This window comes from Dipodomys spectabilis, unplaced genomic scaffold (genome assembly GCF_019054845.1).
Source record: "Dipodomys spectabilis isolate Male_0828 unplaced genomic scaffold, ASM1905484v1 ptg000365l, whole genome shotgun sequence".
In the NCBI taxonomy this organism is placed as follows: Eukaryota; Metazoa; Chordata; class Mammalia; order Rodentia; family Heteromyidae; genus Dipodomys; species Dipodomys spectabilis.
In genome coordinates, this window is record NW_024871042.1 from 447447 (window position 1) to 460795 (window position 13349).

Below are 13349 nucleotides of genomic sequence, written 5' to 3' on the forward strand. Positions count from 1 at the left end.
TACTTCAAAATAAATTTCAAATTTCTCTTTTAAGATGGGTGCTATTTATCAAAAATGGCATTATTATTAAGACTGTGGAATTTTTAATAAGGGAATTATGCATGATATTTCCATTCATTTTATTATCATAAAATCCCTAGAAAGTAGATACTATCTGCCTTTAGCTATGAATGTAAAATATGAGACTTTAAGAAACTCCTAGTAGAAAAATGTTAAATTTCTCTGTTGATTGGATGCTTCTAACAATAACGTAAGTCCCCTAAACAATAGATTCTGCCCAGCATGGTGGCACATGCCAGTAATCTTAGCATTTGGGAGGCTGAGACAAGAGGATTACAGGTTTGAGTCTAGCTTGTCCTATCTTGTGAGATCTTGTCTCGAAACAAAAACAACAAAAGAGTATATCTGACTCAAATAAATAAATTTAAATAAACAAATGTTTTATTTCCCCCAAAAGATAATAGAATTGACTTTACCTTGGCTTGATCGTATTCCATTCCTATTCCATAAGAAGACAAAAATCCTAAAGCCTAAAGTACAAATGAAAACATATAGCTAGATATGTCATTGGCTTCACAGTTCTTACCTATGATAAGGAATATTTGAAAGGTCTGCTCCATGATAATTTGTATTGTTAATTTATTTGTTAAGTTCCAACAAAATTCTTTGGTTAAAGCTGTGAGAATTTGGGAAAGGTCACAATGGTGGAAGAATTATATAATATATGAAGATGAGCTAATTCTTACTGTACTTTAGAATGAATAATAATAAAACATTTTAAACCAGTGGTCATTATGTATTTTACTTACTTAGAAACAGTTTTTTACCTGCAATATCTTACAAAGTACGTTTGAATATTTTATTCAGGTTTTTAAATGAGACAGGATTGGTACAAAATATTCAAGCAGTAAGAAACACATTGAATAAACTGTTACAGTCTAATCCCTGAACAAGTTGAAAGAATAGAAAGTCTCAGACTGTATCCCCTCCCTCCCCCACCCCTCAACAGACATAAAGTTTTCAAAAGATCTCCAGAAACCATTTAAGTTGTAGTGAGCCACCAAGCTGAAAATAGAGATGATGAAGCCTGGTAGAAGGTTGCCAACTTCTTATGGTTTGACCTACAATTTCTCAGCTTTGGGATGGTGTGAAAGCAATATGTGTTCAGTAGAAATTGAACTTCAATGCTTAAATTGCAGCTTTTTCTTGGTTAGTGGCATGGGATTGAACACTTTCTGAGGATGCTGGGCAGTGGCAGGTTCCCAGTTAGCCAATGAGATCACACGGTCAACTGCTGACACCCGACATGTCCTGTGTTGCAGATTTACAATGTTTGACAAGTCTATGAAATGGATTTTTGCCATTTGATGAGTTTATTGGGACATACTATCTCACATTTATGTCTCCCAGCATGCTTTTACTGTGAGCTATTCTCAGTTCTAGAGACGATTGAAATAATTTCTAGGCTTTATGCCTCACCTCTGCATTCTACAACTCTCCATTATTATTACCACTCTCTATCTACCAGTATCAGGCTCACATTTCCATTTCTTCATCTGGTTCATAAGAACATTACAGGAGACATGTAAAATGTCTAAAATCTAAATATGCATCAAGGTGTGGTAATTCAATCACCTCAAAAAATGGGTAATTTTTTTAAGTTTTAATTGTAATTTTGAAAGGCAAAACACTCTTTTCTGTCTTTTCGGCCTCTCTCTGCATCTCTGTCTCAATCTCTCTTTACGGTACTGAAGATTAACTCAGGGCCTTGAGCTTCCCCAAATGAGCAATGCCCTCTATCCATGTGCTGTATAGTTTTTGCTTCTTCGATAGGGTCTCTTATTAACTGCCTGGACTGGCCTCAGTTGGCAATCTTCTCACCTCTACTTCTCAAATAGCTGTGATTACAGATGTACACTACCATACCGGGCCTGTGTTACTTTTTAAATTATGAAACTGCAGAGTTCTGTTTCCAAAAGCATAATGACTCTAACATAGTTTATAAGTACAGTTCATATATCAAAAATTAAAAACAAAACAAAAAACTTCTGTGATTCTGAAAAGTCCTCTTTAGTTTTCAAGGTTTCCTCTTTAGGGAACTCACAATTGTTCTGTAAATGGAAGACATCTGAATTTTGGTACTCCTGTAACCCTTGCAATGTATATTTAAAATGATTAAATTGGCTCCTTTCAGGGACATCTCCAGCCAATTTTAGATTATTTTTCAAAATTTTGTTGCAACTCCCAGCAGTTTTTTTCTGCTCAATTTAGAATCTAGTTCACTGATGCAGAAACTTTGACAGTAAACAAATACACTGACCTTCATGTAAGAAAATGAAGGTGCAATTCTATTCAATTTAGGCCTGTATTTTAGAGCCACTTACAACCAACAGGATCATTGTGTACAGCCTCGCCTGCTCTTTTGGTCTGATCCTCCTGGAAAAATACATGAGCTCATAAAGTTATGAAGAAGCTTGTGTGGGAATTAAATTAACATTCTGTGACAGTGAAGGGGAGTATTTTTGTATAAAGCTCACTCCAAAGAGTAAGGACTAAAATAATGATTTTTATCAGCCTTGAATAATCAAAGGCTGAACTTCCTTTCTCTTTAGCATAAAAATAACATGGAGTGACTTTGAGTTAATTCTTGGAGGAGGGGGAGTTCAACTTTACTTTATTCTTGGTATATCTTTTAATTCTGCTTAAAGCATGCCTGGGCATTCCAGAAAGTCAAAAGATGTCACGAGCTGTCCTGTGGTAAAATACACCGATTATTGTCAGCACAGACCTATTCTTTTATATGTCATGTATTGCCATGTAACAATTTCACATTCTTTGGCTTTGTTTGTTTGTTTGTTTTTGGACTCAGTCTTTTTCTGAGAAAAGGACGAGATAAAACAAAGATGGATTATAGAATGATTTAAGTTTCCATCCAGGAAAGAGAAACATGATGAACTGAAAGAGAAGCTACAGAATAGTGATAACATCAAGGACATTTTTGGTGGTTTTTAATGGTCAAACTCTGCAAATTGGATTGTTTATAATACTCAGATACTAAACTCAACCACTTTGGCATGGCTTTTAAGGAAGTGTTACAGTGGCTGGGGTTGCATGGGAAGAGTTAAGTATAAAGGATGTTTCACTGTACTTCAAGGTAAATTATTCAGGTTCTATAGTAACAATTTCAAAATTAAATATTCCTTTTGCTTTTTTGTGCAAAGGATTATTAAGGGAGAAAAAAAAGATGAAGCAATTTTCCTTTAATTATTGTATGAGGCTTGAAAGCTCCTGTGATCATTACTTTTAGTTCAAATTGAGTTCTTTGGAACTCAATTTGAACTAAAAGTAATGAAGGAACTCTAACGAGCAACTCAGACACTGTCTGTACTCTAAATACAAAAAAGCATCAGCGTCAAGCAGTGCTTTACACAGGTAACTCTAGACTGATCAAAGTGATTATTAAGTTGATACTAAAAACATTTTTTCACTAGTAGCATAGTGCTAATAACTATAGCCCTACCACAATTCATACCTCCATAATTTGATTTTTGTATATAAAAGAAGAATATATAGAATCTTTGTCATTGAGACATGATTATTCTAGAATCCTAAAACACAATAAAAAATGGAGTTAAGGGATTTAAATCAAGGGATTCAAATAGGGAGGAGAAGTCAAATTATTGTTATTTGCATATGACATGATCCTAGTTTTAAAAAAACCTAAATATTCTAACCAAAACCCCTCCTAAATAAGCCAGTTACCAGTAGCTCACACCTGTAATTCTAGCTACTCAGGAGGCTGAGATCTGAGATCACAATTTGATGCCAACCTTACAGGAAAATTTGTGAGACTCTTATCTCCAATTTACCAAAAAACTGGAAGTAAACCTGTGTGTCAAGAGGTAGAATGTTAGCCTTCAGCAATAAGGCTTAGGAACAGCACCCAGGCCTTGGCTTCTTCAAGCCCCTGGACTGGCACAAGAAAAAATAAATAAAAGAGAGAAAAGAAAACTCCTAGATTTGATAAACACTTTTAATAGCAGAATAAAAAATCACATATAAAAAGCAGTAGCTTTTCTATATACTGACAATGAACAAGCTGAGAGAGAAATCAAGAAAATTCCAAGGTGGGAGACATGATTCAGTTGCTAGAGCACCAGTCAATGAGTGAAAGTGTTAGGTACTGAGTTCGAGTTCTAATCTTGGGCCAAAAGAAAAAGAAAAGAATTTCATTCACAATAATCTTAAAAAATTAAGTTAAATATTTTTTTTTGTCAGTTGTGGGGCTTGAACTCTGGGCCTGGTGAATCCTTGAGTTCTTCAGCTCAAGACTAGTGCTCTACCACTTGAGCCACAGCGCCACTTCTGGCTTTTTCCATTTATGTGGTGCTAAGGAATCGAACCCAGGGTCTCATGCATGCAAGGTAAGCACTCTACCACTGAGCCACCTTCCCAGCCCTTAAATACATTTAAAATAAATAAAAGTAAGTTAAATAAATAGCAAAGTAGTACATATGCATGAATAGAAAGACCATTTAGAGAGAAGAAAACAATATAAAACTACTTAAAAAAAAGAAAGGAATAGAGCCAGGCACAGGTGTCTCACACTTGTGAGCTACTTAGAAGGCTGAGATCTGAGGATCATGGTTTGCAACCAGTCCAGGCAGAAAAGTTAATGATACTCTTGTCCTCAATAAATTATTCAGAAAAAATCTGGAAGTGGCCATCTGGCTCAAATGATACTATGAAGAGGCTCAGGGACAGCACCCAGGCTCTGAGTTCAAGCCCCAGGACTGGCAAAAAATAATATAAAAATAGCCAAAATAGTGTCACCACTTGGAGATTACCATTACTGGTTTGAATTTTCTTAAGGGTAATAAAATATAAATGACCTATTCCTTGATTCTTTTTGTAGTACTCTACCTTGAACCATATACCGAGGTTTAATTTCCTGCCTGGAAAATTAATGGACAAATTTCTTATTGAGAACAGTTTATCTATATGAAGAAAAGAATTAGTTTCTTATTTCTCAGTTTTTGCCTCCTAAATGAGAACTAGAAAATTGAAAAGTTACAAGTGAACTATCTATATCCAACCTGGTAAACACAGTACCTTACAGGACATCTTCCAGATTATGAGAGCTTGAAATCTCCTCAATTCCCACCATTTCATTGAAGACTACTCTACTAATAGTTACTATTACAGATTCTTTCAAATCATCTTACTGGGATATTTTCATAATGTAAATTGTTTTTGTTGCCCTTCACAGAATTTCCTTCAGTTTATTTTGCTACATGAACCAGTCAAGGTATGAAAAGAAGTGATTAGGCCTCTTTTCCTCCATCCAGCTTCTCTTTGTATAGTAGTCTAAAATTGCATTCCTCCCCTCATGTTCTCAAGGACACTTTATAAGGTGAATTGTAGCATTGTTTTTCTTTGTTAATTTGTGTATTCTTATTGGTTCTCTGACATCCCATCATCATCTGTAGTGCATCAGAACTTTATTTTCCTGTGCATGTGTTCCTGTCCTAGCTATACTTCTGGCTTTTTGGTGGTTAATTGGAGATAAGAGTTTCATGGAGTTTCCTGCCTAGGTTGGCTTTGAACTATGATCCTCAGATCTCAGCTTCCAGAGTAGCTAGGATTACAGGCGCAAGCCACTAATACCTGGCTATTGGTACTTCTGATTTATTTTTCTCTCCCCACTTCAGAGATGTAGTATCCTCTGTATCTCTCCAGCCCTGCAACTCTCTCCTATTCTTGCTCATTTTAATTTCTAGCTTCTTTAGTTGCATTTCTTTTTAAAAATTTTATTTTATTGTAATGATGCTGTACAGAGGGGTTACAGTCACAAGAGCTAGATAATGAGCACATTTCTTTTTTTTTTTTTGTCGGTTGTGGGGCTTGAACTCTGGGCCTGGGCGCTGTCCCTCAGCTCTTCAGCTCAAGGCAAGTGCTCTACCACTTGAGCAACAGCGCCACTTCTGGGTTACAGTTACAAGAGCTAGGTAATGAGCACATTTCTTGTCGAGCATTGTTCCCCCTCCTTTGTTTTTATCCTACTAACCCTTCCCTGCCCCACCTCCCTCACTCCTCTCCCCCAAAGTTATCAAGTTTATTTCCAGCATAGTATCTTGTGAGTCTCCTTGTTGCAATAGGTCATCATCCTGTGTCCTTGTTTCAGCATTTTGTTATTCCCCTTCCTCTGGCCAAGTTAGATAACTGTATATACAAGATGCAAGGCACCAAAATCAAATGCTTAGGTGCATTGCACTTCTGTTGTGCTATTGTCCTTACACTTCCCAACAGTGCCAGCAGGATCCCTATATTAGACTAGCACAAATATCAGGAGAAGGAAAGTGGTCACCTGGGCAGCACTATTAAGCTTGAATCAATGTGGCCTGTGGCCAACCTGGTCTCAGGACTTAGCCATTGAACTAAGTACTGTTTGTGGCATAAAATCTCCTTCACTCTTTCTTTTTAATACAAGGAGCTCAATCAACTGTAAGAGGATTTGCTATTGGAAACATTTTTCTATAGTGTTCACAGGAATAATAGTAGAAATGTAGTCAAATCCAGCTATAGAGCTGCAACAGGGTAGTTGAGGGTTCTACATTTGCATATCATGGAGAGTTTGAGAAGAGTCTTGAGTGAGGAATGAGGACATTCAGGTGGTCAGGGAGCACAGAGGATGGCTTAGGCAGAGGATTTTTTTTTAACCATCAAATATAATGTTGCAGTGTTCCAATAAATAGCAGGGCTGGATTTTGCATAGTAGATCACTGTTAGCCATTTGGATTAATTTTATCTTACCTACACTCTGTCTTCTGGTCCCTCACAAACTAGACACACACCTATTACACAGATAACTTCATTTTTTTTATAGACAAAAGAAAATGAAATGCAGAAAGAACAAGTCAAGCCAGATAAGGTGGCACAAGCCAGAAATCCTAGTTATGCAGAAGGCATATGTAGGAAGAGCAAAGTCTGTCCCTGGCATTAACCTTGCATTCTGTATAAAATGTAACTATGTCAAGAATCCAGAGCTCTCAAATGAGCCCTTAGGGTCTGTCACCTTAGGGTGGATTGGAGAGCAGTTCTCTTTTTTTTTTAAATAAATTTTATTTTTTAATTGAAAAGGTGATGTGTTGGGGGGTTACAGTTACCTAGGTAAGACAATAAGTACATTTGTTTTTAATTATCATTTTAATTATCATTACCCCATCTTTTTTTTGTTTTGTGTGTGTGTTGGGTGGGGGTGGGGGGGTTGCGGGGTTTGAACTCTGGGCCTGGACGCTGTCCCTCAGCTCTTCAGCTCAAGGTGAGTGCTCTACCACTTGAGCCACAGCACCACTTCCGGTTTCCTGAGTGGTTTATTGGAGGTAAGAGTCTCACGAACTGCTCCTGCCTGGGTTGGCTTTGGACCACAATCCTCAGATCTCAGCCTCCTGAGTAGCTAGGATTACAGGCATGAGCCACCAGCGCCTGGCTCTACCCCCATCTTTCTTTGCCTCCCGCTTACCCTTCCCTATCTTCCCCCCTCCCCCCCCCCCCCCCCCCCGCCCGACCCCCAAGTTGTAATGTTCATATCTCACATAATGTCAAGTGAGTATCAATGTGGCTCATCCTTTGTTCTGATGTTTCTGTGATTCCCTTTCCTTTCCACATATTGCATTGTCTATTATGTAAAACACGAGGTACAAAAAGCTAAGAGAAATGAGGAAAGGAAAAAAAAAACAATAATAGAGAAAAAAGAATGAATTATATACCGGGTCTAATGAGAGGCTCTTGTTTCCATGAGTTGGGGTTCATATTAATATACTTCATTATATATAGTTCTTGACACTAAGCAAGTGGGTTCTTGAGATCCCTTGTTAAGAGTTATCTTCTACATATTCTAGTTCTTACAAATGAGGGAGATCATGAGACCTGCTTTACTTTGGGTCTGGCTTACTTCACTTAATATAATTTTCCCCAAACTTTTCATTTCCTTATGAATGGAGCAACAATGCTGGAGGAATTTCAATACTAAACCTCAAACTCTATTACAACGACATAGTACTGGAAACAGCTTGGTATTGGCACAAAAACAGGCCTGAGGACCAAAAATGGAATAGATTCGAAGACTCAGAAATGAACCCACAGACCTATGGCCACCTAATCTTTGACAAGGGAGCAAAAAAAAAAAAAAAATAGGATGGAAGAAAGACAGCCTCTTCAATAAATGGGGCTGGCAGAATTGGCTAAACAGGTATAGAAAACTAAAGTTAGATCCTTATTTATCACCCTGTACCAGAATCAACTCCAAATGGAGAGCAGTGGAGAGCAGTTATGTTCCTTAAAGTCCTCTGTTTGGAATAAGGTACCAGGGGTCCTGCTGCATTACTGACCTGACACTACTATGTCTATGTGCATATGACCACATTACCACAGCCTAGCTAGCTCTGGGGTCTGCAGTAGTGTGGGAACACTATTGTAAAACTTCTTTTATGTGTTATTGTTCTTTTGTTATTTCAGGATGGAGGTATTTAAGGTTTTGTTTTCTTTCAAAACTCACGTTTTGGGCTTTGTATGATCCTTCTTTAGCCAGGGACTCATATAATTGGATAGCTGCTGTTATGTTTTGCATGCCAAAATTTCCAAATAGCAAAGCATCAGCCATTTTCTCCATTGCTTTCAAATTTCCCATGTCAGCTGCTTTGGCAAAAAGCATGTAGGCTCTGTTTCAAGAATATAATGTCAAAAGGGTGATTTACAAAAATGAAATTTTCTGCTCCTTCCTTTATGTGACTTCTTTCTAATAAGTAGTACTCTGTTGTCACAATGCAGCTGAGCTGAAGTCTATTATACCTCTAGATTTGTTGATTTATTTTACCTTTAGATCAATCTAAGGTTATAATTTCAAATACATTTAACAAACAATAAAGCTACTAATAATGAGAAATACATAAGATATGTCATCCTTAAGCTTTATGTGGTAAGTAAAGTGAAAACTCAAAGCAGTCATCCTAAAATAGCAAATTCTTCCATGCCCATCTCTATTATTTATAGATATTTGTTTTGTAAAGCAACTTCTGAAAATATGAGAGTACTCAAAATTTAAATGCTGCATATGGGAGTTTATCTCATGCAAATAATGAGATACTTACATTTCTTAAAGCAACACTTCTTTTCAATACAGCAAAGCCAGGTTACTTGGAAAATCAATACCCAAACAAAAGTTCAATCGATAGGACTCTACAGTTTTGTTGTTTGGAATCATATTCTGGCTCCACCAGTTAATAGTTGGAAATTTTCAGTCAAGTTACCTAGCCTCTTTGTGCCTCTTTCAGCTATGAAATGAGGATAACAGGACACTTACTCTGTAGGGTTGCTGTAAAGATTAATTGAGATAATCTTGGCATCATGCCTGGTAAGCGTAAACCCTCAATAAATTTAGCTATTACTATTAGAACCAAAGTTTTATAACTTAATAATTTCTCTTTAATTAGGTAGTAATGGTGTAAAATTTTAGTGGTTGAAAATATAGTTACTGTAGGATTGCCTGACACTGCATATTCTGAACTTCAGCCTCAAATCACCTGGACTTTCTGTGTGTGACAAGTAGTGATGAAGAATCTCACAGGTCAAAATGTGTTAAGAGACAGAGAGGACTTCGGGGATGTACTTTTACTTTTATAATTTCCTTTTTTTGTTAGTACCAAGTCTAGAGATCATTAACCTCTATATTCATGTATTTGACTCAAATATAAGAAAATGTACGGTACACCCCCTCCACATCATTGTTTCCAATTAAGAATGATCAGGCAATTTTGTGTTGAGTGTCTTTAATGGTGAGAAAAGAAGCTGCTCCTTTACAAAGACTTGTGCAGAACAAGTTGGGCCTAAAAGGCCTCAGAAAGCCACTCAACGAAGGAAGCAGTAGAGGTCAGCATGTCAAAAATAGAGGATTGGTATTCTAGTAGAACAGAAAATGGCAGACAACTAGAGCCAGGAGGGCAAGAAAGAACTTACCCAGGGATAAAGCAAGCTTAGCATCTTGAGGATGGGGCAAACAAGGAAGGTCTCAAAAAACTGATACCTAGGATAGGTAGCAGAAGGATAGGCTGACATTGGGATACAAATCCACTTGAATGGCTTTTATCACAAGGCTTGCTGTTGTAACTTATCTAGCCTGCAGGAATGAGAAGACTCCAACAGGGACCAAGATGTAGAAACCTGATATGGATTGTAGAAGCATTCCATTGTATATCTCATCTGTCCAAGGAACAGCAACAGGCCACAAAGCCAAGCTCTATAGGTTTGTGGATTCTGTGGACACAGGTATCTGGCTTCCCAGTCAGGGAAATCCAAAGTGATAAAACAGATGCTACAAATAGGACAAGTTGCTTCTGGTTAGGCAAGATTAAGTTCCACATGCAATCCTCAAAAGGGAAAAAGTAGAAGGAACTAGACAGCAGGAATAGATCTGGACAATAGCATTGTTAGCTATCTGTATGATCACCAAAGCAATTGGGTGTTAAGTGGGTATTGAGGGAGAAGAGTCTAAACATTCCTCCAACACAGATCAGCAGCGTATCTGAAAACGCTGATGTGGAATAATTCTAAATGAGGGACCAACAATGGCTGTCACTGAGATTTCCTGACTCCCTCAGACAAATTTTGTCTCTCTTGATAAATGCTTGCATGATAAGTGTACTTTTGTGTGTATGTGTGTGTGTTTGTGTGTGTGTGTGTGTGTTTCATTTCTGAGAATTGAACTCAAAACCTTGAGCTTGCCAGGCAAGCATTAGATATTTTAGTGGCACTTCCAGTCAATATGTATATTTTTAACAATACTGACACTTTCAACAATGCTACCTATTTAATACATAAATAGATGAATGAATGATTAAACAAATGATCGAATGATTCCAGAATGTGGGTAAGCTCAAAGCACGAGTGCCATTTCCATGGGAAGGCGCAAAGCATGAGTACAATAGAGGGATTCCCTTCTAGTCAGGAAGGTAAACATTAAATTTCTCTTCACCTTCCTGAATCTTGAACAAGACAATAGAGGTGATTGGCTGAAGGAGAACATGGGCTATTCTGACAGCATAAGGGATTTGCCCAGCTTCCTCACAAACTCCCAGGGTGTCTTGTGATTAGCAAATTTGGTTTTAGTTCTCCACTGCTGTTAACTCAAAAGCATCAGGTGACTCAGATATCCTCTACTGCTATGTAAAACAGCTACTCTTCTGTCACTCCTAAGTAAGGACTAGATTAAGACAATCTGGGCAAGAATAGCCTGGAATAAAGTCCTTAAATTTGAAGGCTGGTTTGCTGTTAGGACTGGGTTTTGTTCCAGTCCAACCTTTAAGCAAAGGCTAAGAGAATCATTAAGCTAGATAAATAATTCTCTGTTTTCACTTACTAAGTGAGTTCCTTAGTAAAATAAATTGCATATTAGGATAGGTTGTATTTTAGGGGTCTGATTTTTACCTGTCCTTATCAAGACAGTCATCAGGGACGCTTAGTAGGAAACCAAGATTGTGCTGGGAGTATTTCCTTTGTTCTTGCTAAGAGTTTATGAATCACCTTCTCCTAAGGAAAAGAACAACTTTCTCATCTCTCTCTTCTTGTCACTTTGGCAGAATTACAGAATCTTTTTCCCTCTCCGTTTCCTCATGTGGTTGGGGGATAATAATCCATGCTCCACAGGAGCATGGTGAGCACTGAGTAATATCGAACTTAGCCAGTAGAAAGTGATCATGAACAATCCTCATCTTCTATACTCCTGCACTTTCCTCAAAGGCTTCGGGTTTTGACACCTTTGTAAAGACACAGGCAACAAAGAGGAAGAATGGGTGTGGAGGACCACAGCTTATTCACCTCCTTGCTGTGTATCTATGTTTGTCTCACTGTAAGAACATTAGCTTTCTGTTTCCCATTTTTTAAATAAGCTAGGTGTAGTATTTCTTGCCTCATAAGATTCATCTGGAGAGAATGCAGAAACACATGAAAAAGCTCCGACAATCATAAGGTACTGTACAAACACTCAGGAAGAATAAAACATGCTAAACCAGCAACTGTTCTAGTTCAAATAACACATTTAAAATATCTAATTAATTAAAGCCAACATAGTATTTTGGCTTGAATGCTCATGAGGATCAGAACCTTAATTCTCCATTTCACTTAAAGGTACCTGAGCCAAATAATCCTTCTGCTTAGGGTAATGCTTTTTGAGACTCTTTAAACACCATTTGATCCTTCTAAAAGCAAAACTTATGGGCAGATAAGCTTATTTGTTATTCTAATGAGCTTAATGATGAATTAGATTCTAGAATGCCCTTTTTTTTTTATTAACGTGAGTATTAACTTGGCTACTTACTCTGCTTTATGCTTTTGGCCTTTAGATTCCTGGAGAATCTTGATGCCCATGTTAAATAGCTCATCTCCTTGATCTGTGAAGTTTTTCTTTGCTTGCTTTTTTACTATATGGGCAAACAAGGAAAAGAAAAACAATATTACTTCTTTATTTTACTTATTTTTTGTTGTTGTTGTTGGTCGTGGGGCTTGAACTCTGGGCCTGGGCACTGTCCCTACCCTCTTCAGTTCCAGGCGAGTGCTCTACCGCTTGAGCCACAGCACCACTTCCAGTTTTCTAGTGGTTTATTGGAGATAAGAGTCTCACAGACTTTCCTACCCTGGCTGACTTTGAACCATGATCCTCAGATCTCAGCCTTTTGAGTAGCTAGGAATACAGGGATGAGCCACCATTGCATGGCAAGTTTTATTTATTTTTAGAATATTTTAAATTTCAAAAAGTTTGCTTAGTATTATTCTCTAAGTTAAGGACACTGGTAGGTCAAAAGGGAGAAGCTGCCTAAAAATGTCACTTGTTATTTTGTGAAAGGATCTAGACAGTGGGGAACTAAGTTTCTGATGGCAGGAGGGAAAGTGGTGTTCACGGGGTATGTAAGGTTCTACAAACAGGAAGCTGGGGATTTCTGGCTCCTGTCTATAAATCTCAGAGCCATGATATATAGTTGAAGAGAACAAAAGGACTAGGCAACAAGCATTTCTAAGATGACTTAGCATTGTGCACCTAGAAGCAGAGGACAAAATCTCTTTGAAATTTTGCTCTCCCTAAGGCTTCTCCCTATCATTTCTTTGTATATTCTTGACAGAAAGACTACTAATTATAACTTGCCTTGTAGACTGAGGGCTAAGAAGTCTGTTTTATGGGACTTAAGGAAAATAAGATGCAATCTTACCCACTACAGTAGTATCACTGAACCATTTCTACAGCACTTCATAACTTTTAGATCATTGTCACCAGTGTATTAACCAGAAAAGCAGGTTGGAGG

The 13349-nt window shown here is 37.6% G+C and overlaps 1 protein-coding gene across 2 annotated transcripts in view; it reads right to left on the reverse strand.

Annotated features, from left to right (window-relative positions):
• The window catches only part of Sel1l2 (SEL1L2 adaptor subunit of ERAD E3 ligase), a 46104-nt gene extending 33669 nt beyond the window's left edge, over positions 1-12435 (reverse strand). The window contains exons 1-3 of one of the 2 annotated variants that reach the window (XM_042666476.1): positions 12371-12435; positions 8558-8720; positions 477-530 (exon numbers count right to left, since the gene is read on the reverse strand). In XM_042666476.1, coding sequence (XP_042522410.1) covers positions 477-530; positions 8558-8720; positions 12371-12420 — 267 coding nt within the window. In that variant the 5' untranslated portion in view covers positions 12421-12435. The remainder of the gene's footprint in view (positions 1-476; positions 531-8557; positions 8721-12370) is intronic. The other variant, XM_042666474.1, reaches the window with a different exon arrangement.
• Positions 12436-13349: the final 914 nt, after the last annotated feature.